This window comes from Phaethon aethereus (genome assembly GCF_964289735.1).
Source record: "Phaethon aethereus genome assembly, chromosome: 9".
In the NCBI taxonomy this organism is placed as follows: Eukaryota; Metazoa; Chordata; class Aves; order Phaethontiformes; family Phaethontidae; genus Phaethon; species Phaethon aethereus.
Window position 1 is genome coordinate 9265513 of NC_138585.1, and position 14339 is coordinate 9279851.

The 14339-nt window shown below is 44.2% G+C and overlaps 1 protein-coding gene across 1 annotated transcript; it reads left to right on the forward strand.

Moving 5' to 3' along the window:
• Positions 1 to 1107: 1107 nt before the first annotated feature.
• Positions 1108 to 1671, forward strand: KCNE4 (potassium voltage-gated channel subfamily E regulatory subunit 4; the record flags this gene model as incomplete). Its single annotated transcript, XM_082003618.1, has 1 exon — positions 1108 to 1671. One exon carries the CDS (start codon positions 1108 to 1110, stop codon positions 1597 to 1599), a length of 492 nt encoding a protein of 163 aa, XP_081859744.1. The 3' UTR covers positions 1600 to 1671.
• Positions 1672 to 14339: the final 12668 nt, after the last annotated feature.

Below are 14339 nucleotides of genomic sequence, written 5' to 3' on the forward strand. Positions count from 1 at the left end.
ATCCCTCCATCCAAAACTCACTTGAGACCCAGGGCCCAGCTCTCCACAGCCCCACACCTTGTGGCAAAGTGGAGCTGCAGCATGAGTTGAAAGTCACTACTTTGTTTTACACACACTGTAAAGCTTTGTTACTAGTCCCAGGTAAAGAAAATAACGTGTTTATTCCCCCATCTCTTCAGGGAAAATATGTGTAGCGGCCATGTAAATAATTTGATAGTGTCTACTATAAAATGCACATGTATATTTTTCTATATTTTATGATGGACACAGAATAATGGTTTGCAGGTTTTCCATTCTGCACAGCAGCTCTCAGGGTAACAGGTCAGATTTAGCAGCTGGGATGGCAGTGGAAGGAATAGATTCGCAAGCAGAAAGAGGCAGTGCTGAACTGGTTAGGAAAGAGTAAAATCTGAATTCCCAACTCTTTTTCTTTTCACAGCTGTTAAGAGTTCAGTGGGTTGAACTGCAATCCTTCAAGTTCATCTGTTGACTCCAACACAAAACTATTATAAACTGTGCCTCTAAAACACGTGATGAAACATTTCTTGAGAGCTATTTATTCCAACTGCAGCAGAGGAAAGTTTTCAGAACACCCGGCATTTGGTAGAGGAAAGGTCTCTTGAGCTTTGCAAAGAAGGAATTATTTGCATACCGACGTAAGTTGCTTTTTGATTTTTTTCCCCCCGCACCATTGAATAAAATAATACTTCTAACTTCTTTCCTCCCTGTTGAAATACGGTCAAGTAGCACAAAACTATGTTTAAGTGCCTAGCAGAGTATTTCTATATAGTTTTCTTTCTTTGATCATGTGGATTGGGGGTTTTATAATTCAGCACAGAACTCAACATGATTTAATATTACGTATTTTCTTTCCTCTGATGTTTTCTGTATCTGAATAACAGTTCATTCAGTTACAATATTAATGCAGAAGTATGATAGGCTGCAAGCTTCAATCAAGTGTGTCCTGCAAGCTTACAATTTGCAAGTAGCAAGGAGTAGTTAGGGTATCTTTTTTCGGATGTTTCTTTTACATCTTTGATCTGAAGTTTGATCTTATGTATACATGCACATTTTCCTCCAGGCTTTAGCTGTGGTAAAACACTTTCCATGCTGAAAATGGACCATGCAAACATGACCCAAGCCATGCTTGATGCTGAATCCCACAACACAGAGAAGAACAGCAGCAATGAATATTTTTACATTCTGATCGTCATGTCTTTCTACGGGATCTTCCTGATAGGGATAATGCTGGGCTACATGAAATCCAAAAGAAAAGAAAAGAAGTCCAATTTGCTTCTGCTCTACAAAGATGAGGAGAGAGAATGGGGGGAAGCTGTGAAGCCTCTACCAACCATTTCGGGGCTGAAATCTGTCCAGATCCCCATGATGCTGAACATGCTGCAGGAGAGCATGGTGCCGTCCCTGTCCTGCGCCATCTGCTCGATGGAAGGCAGCAGTGTGAGCTCTGAATCCTCCTCCCCAGATGTGCACTTCACCATCCAGGAGGAAGTGCTGGATGCTGAACTGGGGGAAGTGTCAGAAACGCTCCTCAACGAGAGCAGCGAGGGATCTGTGGAAAACATCCACAAGAACTCCTAGCACTTGCAGGGCTCCCTTGATCAGCTGCCAAAGCATGAGTGGAGCTCCCACTAAGAACTTGTGATTCTACTTTCCTGCTCTGCAATGAACTCGCAACAGGTATCTGTGCCCCCAGGCCCGAGGTGTTCCTGAGAGCTGGCAGGACAAGGAAGCAGTGGTACCCAACTCCAAAGTGTAACTTGCACATAATTGGGATGCTTAATTTAATTTTTCCATTGTTATTTCTTACCATAAGAGCTAAGAACAAGGAGAGTGTATATATATATTCTAACAAGGTAACTATTACTGGCATGTCTCTGCATATTTCAGAATGCTGCAAGTATCTGGGAAATGTTTAGGGAAGTTACCCTACTGCAAGTGCCTGGTTGTTAAAGACGATGGGTAATGCTCATTCACGCAAAACTGTGATAGACTAGAAGTATTTTTACTGTGTTTTTCTTACAACGAACCACAGCCAACAGCAGATTTGTTCAATGAGGCCTCAAAAGCTGAAAATTTGTTGATGCTGTAGTTGAAGGGAGATTGCAGCATGGCTGGAGACTGATTTAGGCACAGAAAGAATGAAAGAAAAACAAAAAGAAAAAAAAAAAGCAGCATCAAATTTCTAGGAGCTTTGTAAATCCCAGTTTCAGATCCGTGCCACTATATCTATCTTTGCTTAAGTTGTACCTGTACTGGCCGGGTCAGGTTCACTAACTTCTTCTGCAATCCAGCCTTTGACTGAGGTACTAGTAGGAAAAGTGGTTTTGTTTTTTGCTTTTGTATTTTTTAAGGACATATACATTTGATCACTAAAGGCAAAGATCTGTAAGTTATAAAAAGACCTTAGAAGATCTTTGTTACAAGGTGTAAGACGTAGAAAGGCTTGAACAAATGCTGCTCTGTTACGCCCCCTTGAAAAATAGGTGGAATTCAGAATAGAATTTAACCTAGCAAGGGCGAAATCCTGAGTCCTCCTGACTTCAGGGGACATGCACAAAATTTTGTGCTTCTTTGTTGGAGTTAAATTCTCCATCTGAGGTCAGTAAAACTGTATCCATTTACATCATTGAAGAATCTGGCCTTTCTGCTCTAAGCCAGATGTACCTTAATGTAGGTAAACGTTGCATTACATCCTTTTTTTTCGCCAGATCAGCTCGGATGCGACACATGCATTTCTATAAAGTCATCAGTAACTAGTTTTTAAAACCACCACAAACTTCCCTCCTAATTTAATGGTACTGTGATTTTTTTCAAATACTCATGAAATTAGTTACTAAATTATTGCACTGTTAAAAGAAGTATTGTTTATATTATAGAATCATAGAATTGTTTAGGTTGGAAAAGACCTGCAAGATCATGGAGTCCAACTGTTATTGTAGCAATGTATGATTATTTCAATCATACCTTATATTTTATAATAACTTATTACAATGTTTGCATTAATTCTGAACCATGAGGGCTAAAGAGCCTGAAACTACAGCATTGCACAGCAAAATGTTTGCAAAATGTCTCCACATACTTCCTGCGCTAAAATAGCTCTGTGATTTATCCACTGGCATTAGAGCTTGAGAGACAGCTTGAAAAATATGAACGCTGAACAGCAGAAAGGAGCTGAGGCAAGAGTCTGCCGTACTTCTGCCATTTAGAAGGGAGAACGCTGGTTTTGGCTGGGAGGATTGGTACAATGTGGTGTAGCCTGCAGAGGTATCGCTGCCTGTCTCTCAGCGCAGCAGAACAAAGGCTCCGTTGTGCTCAGAAAGGGCCCGATTCAGTTCAGACTGAAGGCAGTGGGAGTTTTTCCATCGACTTCAGTGAACTTTGGATCAGACCATATAAAGCTTTTTGGTCGATTTACTCCAAAAGGGGCTGTTTTAAGTTTGAAAGAAGCCAAATTAAGTTTGGCGCTTTGCCTGGAATCACTTGAATCCTGAAACTTTCCAAATGAGACTGACATGCGCAAGTTGTCACATTTTCCATTGCTTTCTCCTTCGTCCTTTTACTTTTGGTATAAATGTATTTGTATCTGTAAAAAACTGATGTATATAATTCCTAACATTGAGTTGTATATAATTGTCTCATGTATTTAAAGTTTATTGTTTCTACTGGCACTAATTTTTATTTAAATAAAGAAACACGTTTCCTGGGAAAGTTTCCATGTTTGTTCACTACGTCAAATAGATTTCCAGTAATGGGACTGTGCAAAATTTCTACAGAATCATTTTCTTAGCCTCTTTTTGAAATGATTCCTTGTGTTTGACAGTACTGCAGTGTTGTGGGCTGACCGCAGGGCTACGCCAGGCGTTCCAGATCTGCCTTGGGTCCATACCATCTCTTCGGGGCACTTGGGCAGCTTCCTCGCCCTCAGCTCCTGCCCATGTGCAGGCAGGGCTGCAGAGGTACCCAGAGTCCTCCAGCAAAGAGCTGGGGGTGCTGGTGAGCCACCGAAGAGGCTGGCAAAACTGACAAACTGCTATGAAGACTTTTTTGTCGCTTTTTCAGCCTCTCAAAAGAAAATCCGCATTTTGAGTTTTGGTTTTAAATTTGCATTGTAGCAGATTGGGAGGGCTAGGGTTGAGCTTATGGGCAAATATCTGACACATGTCTCTGCTACCACTGGATTTCCAGTACGTGGCCATGGTACGTAGCTGGCTTGGTCACAAGCTTTGACCCTGAGTCTCATTGCTGCTCTGTCATTTCCAGCATTAGGGGTAGGGGAGGTTTTGGGATTCTGGCTCCCAATGCAGGGCGGAAGCGTTTAAAGGCAACTTTGCACTTCTGTATCTCCTTCAAGCTGTGACAGTATGTACGGGGTCACAGGCACTGGCTGAGACCTACTTGCATGGGGTAATTTGAGGTTGTTTCAAAAATCAGGTTGCTATAAAGTTGTATCTGCTTACTTTCCCACAAAAAGTGTTCCCCTGTGCTCTGCTCTCTTCACTCACGCCCTGTTAAATGATTCTGGGGCCTGTTCACAAGCTTCTGTGGACCTAAAGCTACCCACTAGCAAGACTGCGTTTCCCTCCGTCAGTGTAATCTCCTGGGACACCCACAGTGTCCTGGAATAGCGGGTCAGTAATGTTGCATCTTCCACATTTACCCATGCTGCTGTCTCAGTGTTTCAGTGTTTCCATTGCCACAATAATGAATCAAGAGACTTCTGACAGCACTGGCGATAAGAAGGAAAAACAGAACAAAATGTAAATTACAGCTCTGCTTTGTGGATCAAAAAGCTGGCTTATTCCAGCAGTTTCTTGCCTTAAATTGAGCTCCTATCAAGGGAAATGCTGTGTGCTTTGGGGTCTATTTACACTGAAATGAGCTAGTAAGCATGAAAAGGTGGCCACCTTCTTGCAGACTGTCATGGAGCTATCCTTGGCCCATTGGGTTTGAGAAAGTATGCATGGTAGTTTGGTGTGTATTTGTCTTTGTCCAAATTAGTATTTTGAGGGCACCAGGGGAAAAAAAAAGAAGCAAAAATATATTTCAGCTATAGAAATTATTTGGATGTAAAACTGAATGCAATGATGCTTAGAAGACAGCCCGGTGACCCAAGACTACCAGGTAGCCATTGTTTCAAAATAAAAGAAGCATTGTTACCCTTGAAAAGCTACAAATGAAAGGAAGAAAATTGCACCCATCAAGCTTGTTTCAAAATCCTTTTGACTACTAAGGAAAAAAAGGTAATAATATGGTTTTTTTTCCAAAAAAATGACAGACATTTCCAGTGTGCTTCAGTAACTGAGTTAAATCAGATTCACAACTAATAGAGCTTGGCTTGAGGGCAAATATAATTGATTGTAATTTGATTGAATGGAGGTGATTTACAAATGCATTCTTTCTTAAAAGAACACAGCGATTAGGCTCCCATTTCTTGTCAGTGCGATACCTCATACATTTGCTGTAATATTTAACACATCTCACCTTTGGTAGAACAGGAAAAGATGGCCTCACGTGGCATGTGTACATGGTCTGGCTCCAGGACCTACTGTAAATGTAAGTGCCAGCTCTCAAGATTACCCCACTGGGATCTGTGATAGTAGCTAGCTGATTTACAACCCTAAATCCTACCAGTGGCTCACATACAGACGTACCTGTGAGGTTACTCATTCAACAGACTGAACCTGCTGAAGAATTGAAGCGGAAATGCAGAACCCTTCGCTTCCTCAGGCACAGGATCTCCCAGGCTCTCCCAGGACTGCTGTGCTCTGGACCAGGGAAAGAGTTAACCAGGGAGGGAAGGTTAACAAATAAGAGAGAATCCCCTTTCCCAGGGCTGGAGCGCAGGTCACAGATCACGGTAAGTAAGGCCAGGAACCTTGTGTGTTACAACTCATTGCAAAACTTCTCTCCCCAGCTTGGCCCTTTCACAGTGGGTTCCCCTGGCTCTGTCCCTTTCTCAGACTTGCGCCTACAGCTACCCAAATAATCAAAGCAATTCTCACAGGGTTGGAAAGGAAGGAAACGGATAAACTATAACAGTCATTTCTGTTTCTAAACCCTCAGTGTGTGAAGTTGGACTAGGATAGGTGTATTGCTCGAGGACAAGGAACACACAGGTCCGCAACGCAGACTGCACTTTTATCACAGCCATGTCAACCAGGAGAGGATTGAACCACCTATCTTTAATTTTCATCTCAAAATTTCAAGACCCTGCAAAGACAGGAGGAGTCCCTGCCGTGTGATAGATGAGCATTCTCAGAGATGCCCAAAGTGGGGTGCTGGACAGTATAGTTGGTTGTGCCAGATGCAATTGTGCCAAAGCTGGACCACGCTCTCCTGTGGTTGTTGACCTACCATGCTTGCGTTACAGTCTTTTTGGACCTTGTCCTAGTTCGAAGATTATTTCTCCCTGAGTTCACAGTTGCATTTTAGATTTAAAATATGAGGTTTGGATCTGAGAGGCATAAAAATTAAAAAAAAATTGTTTAGGCTATTGTTTTTAAGCAATGATCATATTTACCTCTGTATATTTGGTTGATTTGCTCTCATATTCTTTCCATTTTCACGCGCCTCTGCAGCTCCTACTGCATTTGGCCAAAAATAGCTGCGAGATGAGCCGCCGCTTTAGTATATTGACACTTCTGCATCCATCTCAACTAGGGAAGAAAATGGACAATAACACAAAATCAATGAGCACTGGGGTTTTTCAAAGCTTGATTTTGTTTTAGTCTGGATTTGGGTAGGGTTCAAGTTTATGTTAGACCAGGTTAGACTGAGACTTTTGCCATCTAAATGAGTGACTAAAAGAAGGATAATAAAGGCTATTGAATGGTGCATTAAAGGCTATGTTCCCATCTCTCTCCCTGGGTAATCTGTTTAATTGCCCTGTGCTTCACTTGATTATCAGATGATGCTATTTATATTCTTGTCTGTGAGCGTATGTTGTGTTCATGATAGACATGAAATGCTTGTGGTTCTCAGATGAAAGATACAGTATAAATACAAAGCATTTGCCCACCTTGAACAACAAACTTTTTTGCCCCCCTTAATCCTATTAGATGCTAGGGTAGCCACTGGCTACAAATGACAATTTCTAGCTTCTGTGGCTGTCTGGAAGAGTGCAGCTCATCCCACTGGACCTCCTCAGAGTGGCATAAGCCCTTTAACAGGGCTTTTTTGCTTGATTGATGTGAGACAGGAGGTGCTGGTGAGCAGGGCGGTAGACCTTGGATCTGGTACGCTAAATTCAGTTTCCTCTTCTGCTCCAGGGTCACTGTGGTACCCTGGAAAATTACTTGCTTTGGCTAAGACTCTCATTTATAAACTGTAAAGAAGAGCAGATCTTCGCTGCCTAAGGCTGGTGGGAGAATAACTACGCTGAGAATCTCTGCAGTCAAAATCAGCAAAAGCTCTGATGGAAAGTGAGAAAAGACAGATGATTTGTTGCTCTTTATACTCAGAGGAGGAACCACAAAATTAAAGAGCTTCCTCTGGTGTGAACTCCATCCAGGGCCAGCATGTGATGTCTCCATCCCCTGCCACTTACCTACGAATGCTGGGCCTGGAGCAAGCCTGCCGTGGTGCTCGTCCCCAGCCTAGCCCTCCCTCGGACGGCTGCGTCTCATTCCAGCAATGAAAATGTTAACTGAAGAGTGCAGGCAAGAGGATGTGAGATGCACAATGTTCGCAAGAGATTTTGAATTCTGTCCTAGAGAATACACAAAAGATGAGACTTTCCTTCTCTTCAGGAGGAAATGTAAACCGTGTGCCTCTCAGGGTGTACATCCCCCTTCTCTCTCTCCAGAACATGATAAACTGATCAAGCAAACTCTTTCCTGTAAGAGAGATGAGAGGAAGAGAAAAAGACTGTTGCTGCTACTATTTTTTAATAATAGGTATGGAGCTATGCAGTAGCAGACAGACTACGCTTGAACGTTACACAGGCAAGCCCCAGTGGTGCCTCTTTCAAGGCCTTAATGGAGCACCATCTCATCATTTTCCGTACAAATACGTGATGCTACAAAACCACCCGTTGCTATTGCCGATCTTGCCGGCAACAGCGGGGCACTGAGTGTCATTAATTGCTTTTCAGCATGCTAGCTGCACTGGGAAGCAGGGAACACTCTTGACACTTGCAGAAGCATGGAGCAGTGCTGGGACTACTGCAAGCCCAAGCACCACTGGGACATTTCTACAGATGTGACTTTCCAGACACAGCACTGTATGAAAGCACTGTGGAAAGTCTGGGGTTGTACACGTACCCCGTGCATATGTGTTAATTTTGATCAATTGGACAGGACTTTACACCAAAGGATGCTGTTGACTTTGGTTAGAAGGATGAGTGTTATCTAAAAAATGACAGTGAGGGACATGGGTAATGTGATGGTAGCACCTACCCATATTTACCAAGGAACTGCTTGTTGTTCTTTCACCAAACGGAACAGCAGCAACAGCTCTGTCACATTCTGTCACTCGGGGTCTAGTTATTCGGTGTTAAACATAATTAACTTTAGTCACATCTAATTAGCTGCTTTTTGGCCAGCATGTGTATCTCAGATGGATTCTCACTGTAATTTTTTTTTCTTCCATATTCATCAAGAATGAAACACCAGATGAAAAGGATTTTGCAGCTTTCCTCTGTGGGGAGCCATCATCAAGGAGGTGCAAATGGCTGCCGACAGAGCTAACCGTCATCAGTGGTCATCACGCTGCAGTGGCAAGCAAAAATTTTGCCCTAGGGATGCCTGCTCAAGGTTTTTACTGCTTCAGCTGAGATTCAGATACTGTGTTTGGGTGGATATGTGCATACTTAGTTATGCATTACTATTACAATAAAACTCGTGAAGGATGTTCAAAATATCACAGGACTCTTGTTGCCAGCGAAAAGATTTTTTAGCCACAGCCTCTCTTCCATGGCCTTTAGTTTGTCTTGTAAAGTATTATCATCAGGAACGATGAGAACATTATATTCATATGGAAAGAAGAGAACATAACATTCATATGGAATAGGCAGAGCTTTGGGATTAAAAGTGTCCTGTATAGGAATATTTGTGAGATACACATGTGCCAGGGAAGGATCACAGACCCAGGAATTTAAAGTAAAAGTACTAGACTCTTTGAGTCTTTGTATTTATGATGTCTAGACAGAGGGTGAATTTTGCCTCGTTTTTCTGTTGAGAGCTGTGCCAGTTTGAACTGGGAGAGTCCAATAAAGGGATGTCTATCTTTACGTATGTTCCTCATATGCCTGTCTTTTTCCCCCTCACTACCATTTTTCTACAGGACTGTAGCCCAGGGAATTTATTTTTTTCAGGCTTCTCTTTATCTTCTTTTCTTTTCTGCATAAGAGACATAGCTTAGGGTATGTGTCAGGTTGAACATGATTTTTTCTATTCCTTGGCATTTTTTAATGCTGACTGCTACCACCTCTTTTGAGAGGTGCGGTACGTGCTTTCCTAACAGCTATACAAGATTCACACATTGACATGTGGTTAACATCAATTTTATAGGGGCCTGGAAGCGCAAGGGATCATGTTAATTTTTCCTCTTATAGAGTGGGGCATGGAATTTGTTACTTCTACTGTGGGTCATCAGTTCAAATGCAAACCCAGGACAGGACTAGCCAAGCTTGGCGTGGGGATTTGATGGTTTTTGCAACACTGGCTCTGTGAGACTGGTATTCTCAGCACATCAAAAGGAAGACAAAGAAGAGACATTTTGTGCTTCAGTCTGCAAAAGCAGCAGCAAGCCTGTAAATTGGGTGATGTGAGTTAGCTAGGGAAATTGCTGGCTGGTGGGGAACCGGTGGAGCCCTCTCCCCACGGACCTCCAGGCCAGGTCTGGTGGGCTGGGGGAGCAGTATGAGCACTGACTCTCCCCAGCTGGTATCTGCTCACCAAAGCGCAGTCCCGGATGGCACTACTCACAAAGGGCTCCTGGGCCATCAGGGTGGAAGGTACACGGGGAGACTTTCTTATGCTGACCCTGATTTTGGAGGGGAGAAACTTCTTCTCACAAATGTTACAGGCAAAGTGGCATCAGGGTTTGGTGAGGGGAGGGGCAGGCTCCAGGTAGGATTTGGGGAGATATCCTGCGTGGCCCCCAACCCCTCCAAGCCGGGAAGTTTTCTTTCAAAACCAATGTTACTCCCTTTCACTTTTTTTTCTTTTTGTTCCCTCCGGGCTCTGGAAACATGCACTTTATTGCTACACAGCAACTTCCCCGAACTCTATCTGGGAGATTAATGGTTTATTGAAGAACAGGCAGGATTTAAATTGTCATCAAGAGACCCATAAAAATAAGCATGTAAAAAGTGTTATGGAAAGAGAACGTGGCCTCTTGGAGTTTTCAAGGGTGGAAGCTGGGCTAAACGCATGCCCTGCATCCAGCTCCTGCACCCCTTTGCTGGGGGCACACGTGGAAGGGCAGTGGGAATCATTATTTGTCCTGGAAATTAATGAGTCCCTTGTGATGTAATTTGCTTTAAGCGTACCTTTGCACACAGCTATTTTTTTTTTTTTCTCCAGGCTAGCGTCTGCTTCGTCTGTGCGCGCACACACGTGTATCTTGTACGTCACTGGGAACACATTAATGGCCATCAGGAACATTTCTTTTGGAATCCTCACAGATATCCCTAGTGATCCAATTTGAAGCATTGCCTGGAAAATGATTAACTCCTCTCTTTGGTCTATAAGGGATAGGATTACACAAATCTGCTCCACCGCTTCGGGTCACAGCCAGCTCATTCCTGTGGACATCCTCATGTTCCTCTCCAGGGACCTGCGCTTTTAGGGAGTCCTGCATGTAAGCTATTGTTGCATCTTAAGGCCAAACTGTTCCATTTAAGCACGGGTCCATAAAAGTGGCTGTGCTACAAAGCCCTAAGGAAAGACTGGGTTGCAAACAGCCATCTGAGCTGTGACACAGTGAAAACAGCACCCTGCTCTAACGTCAGCTACCCCCCTTGGCCTTCTTCCCCCCTGCTCTCCTCATCTTTTTCACGAGATTCATTACTGGTGGTGTTTTTGGTGTGTGGAAATAATGACCTCAAATATACCCCAGGTGTTGTGAGGTCAGTTATGCTGTTAACATCCACAGTTGCTGCCATTGTTCCCCTAATTGTTGAAAATTGGCTGAAGTTCACTATTTCCCCAGGAAATCGCCAGACCTGCATGTTAAAGCACAGGCAGAGCTGCAAAATGAATGCTAGAGTTGTAATGCCACAGCTTGCTTATTTAGGAATCGGTTTCTTTGGTTAAAGTTTTAAAATAGAAACTCTGAAGATTTGTTAGGACAGCTCATCCTCGCACACATAACTCCATTACCTTCAATCCAGCTTCTTCCCCCGCTTCCACAGGCTCCCCCGCCCTCCCCAGCACCACAGGTCTCTTTCTGTTTATAACAGTAGAAGTAAAAATAAAGCAGTAAAATAAAACTTATTTCTTAAGTTTGTGTATTTCTTGTCAACCCGATAAAGGCACAGGTTTGCTCTTGGCTCATCTCCCTGGGGGGTTCCTCTGTGAGCGACCCCGAAAGAGCTCCAGTGGCCCTGGACCCCCCTCCCAGCTTTTCAGGGATGCCAGTGGGGTCTCCTCACACTGAACCTGTTTTTTTTGTCCAGTTCACACTTGTTTCCTTGCCTTCAGTCGCAGATGTCCCCGAGGGTGGGTTAAGCTGCAGTCTGCCTTTAACTTGCCGTTCACAGGTACTTTTTTTTTGCGCTTTTCTCCCCAGTCTGCCCTGGCTCAGCAGGAGAGGGATTGGGCCACCCCAGTGCCAGAGGCCTGCCCCATGCAGGGCGGGCTGGGGGCCCTTGGGGTGCCCTGGCACCCCTTTCCACCCACTGTGGGGGATGAATCTGTCGGGGATGAAGAAAGCCATTACAGAGGCAGGGCAGACACCTGTCATGGCCACGCGGTTGCCTTCACACAGTGTTTCTGTGCAGCCCGCCGGCTGTTTCGTTTACGTGCATGGAGAGACTGGAAGTTATGGAAAAACTCTCTCTTAATTAAGCCGATGGACTCTCAGAAGAAATCGTCAGGTGACAAAAGCCATAAAATGGGAATTACTGCCTCCAAGCAAGGGTAGCCAGTGGCATGCAGCTCAACGAGGGGCCACAGGTGCCACAGAGGGCCTGCAGCCCCCCATGGGGTATCTCTGAGAGGTTTTTGTGGGGAGGAGCCGGCACCAGTGGTTTCTTGGGCCCACGGCAGTCCCAGTGTCTCCACCCAAGGCCGTTTGCAGTGGGGGAGCCCAGGGATGGCGGTGGGCCCGACGCCATGGCGAGGGGCAGCAGCAGAGGCCTCCCCATGGGGCTGAGGGAGGGTGCTGCCGGGCCAGGCTGGGGTGGAGGGCGCTGCGCGGGCCCACCAGCCACCAGGCCCACAGGAAGAATAACAATTTTCTGTGATTTTCTCCATAACTACGCCTCGCAGGTGCTGTTGCTCACAGCTTCATGCTTTTTCATACCTCGTGAGGCACATTATTACACCCCAGCAGCCACGGCATGGTACGCTTTATTGCTGAATTACATATCCCTGGTCTGAGTAACGTCTCCGGTTATTGGGCTTGTCAAGCCCTGTTAGCCGATAGCACTTGCCTTCCAGCTCTGAAAGGCCTGGTGAAAGATGCGCTGAGTTTATCCAGTGGATATTTTATCATTGCTACGTCTTTAATACAAATAGCTCTGACATCTACTCGTCCTTTACAAAGCTCCTTTTTGAAGGATAAAAATGAGCCCGGAGAAGTTTGGTGAATGCATCCCTGTTATGGGGGTTTTATTGCCTGGTGGCCGTGCCCATGGAGGTGGAGGAGGGACGTGGCCGGTCAGTGGCAGTGGTGACAATTATAGCCGTGCTCTCAAGCACGGGGTAATCAAAAGCAATTCCTTCCCACAGACTGAGGTCTACTTCAACTTTGCCTTGTTGATATTTGTGAAACCTCTAATCAGGTGTCCTTTCATTTTGCTTTGTGTCTGAGGATGATACCATGTTGTCCTCTTTTCTCAGAAGTTTTAATATTTCCAGTGACTTATGAAAAGGGCACTTCTGTCAGGCATTTTGTGACCTTTAATTTGAGAGAATGTCGTTCTTGAGGATGACTGTCATCATTTTGTCTGCTGTGTTCCTTACAGTGATAATTTGTTGATGATGGCCACACTAGAAAACCAGACTACAGCTTTCTAAGCGTGGACTAAGGAAGCCCACAGTGAGTTCCTTTCTATCCAAACTGTGTAAAAAGAAAACCTTACCTTCTAAGTTTACTGTTGTTTAATGCTTATAGTGAGGTACCCCCAAATGAGCCAACTGACCTGCAAAATCAAAAAAATTTCTGGTGAATAGAAAGTTTGTTGGGAAAATTATATTTAGGTCATCCCAAAACTATTTATGAATTCAGGTCAAATTCTCTAACTAGTTACTCCTGGGATTTTATTTTTTCTGGGAGTGGATTTTTCTTCACAGTCTTTTTTCCCTTTTACTTAACTCAGGGGTTAACATGTTTGCCCAGAAACTGGGAATCCTTCAGCCAGTTCCTGTCTGCTCTTGGGTGGAGCTGGATAATCCAGTTCCACTGAATTACCAGCACTTCTGAGTATCTTAGTGTCGTGGTTTAATCCCAGCCAGCAACTAAGCACCACACAGCCACTCACTCATGCCCCATCCCGCCGCAGCAGGATGGGGGAGAGAAATTGTGAAAAAAAGTAAAATTTGTGGGTTGAGATAAAGACAATTTAACAAGACAGAAAAAGAAGGGAATAATAATAATAACAATAATAATGATGATGATGATGATAAAAGAATATACGAAACAAGTGATACACAGCACAATTACTCACCACCTGCTGACTGATGCCCAGCTAGTTTCTGAGCCACGGCACCCTCAGCCAGCTCCCCCAGTTTATATACTGAACATGATGTCGTATGGTATGGAATATCCCTTTGGGCAGTTTGGGTCAGCTGTCCTGGCTGTGTCCCCTCCCAGCTTCTCGCTGGCAGGGCATGTGAAGCTGAAAAGTCCCTGACTGGTGTTAGCGTGTAAGCACTACCTAGCAACAACTAAAACATCAGTGTGTTATTAACATTATTCTGATAATAAATCCAAAACACAGCACTATACCAGCTACTAGGAAGAAAATTAACTCTATCCCAGCTGAAACCAGGACACTTAGGAAGAAAGGGCAGTACACCCAGTTTCTCTCATTGGACCTGTGTCCCTGCAGTATAAAATACGTATTTCCTGAGCCAGCAAAAAAAAAATGACACATACTCCCTAGCCCAGTGCTTAGCAAATACACAGAGGCAAGAATATATTGGATTTCA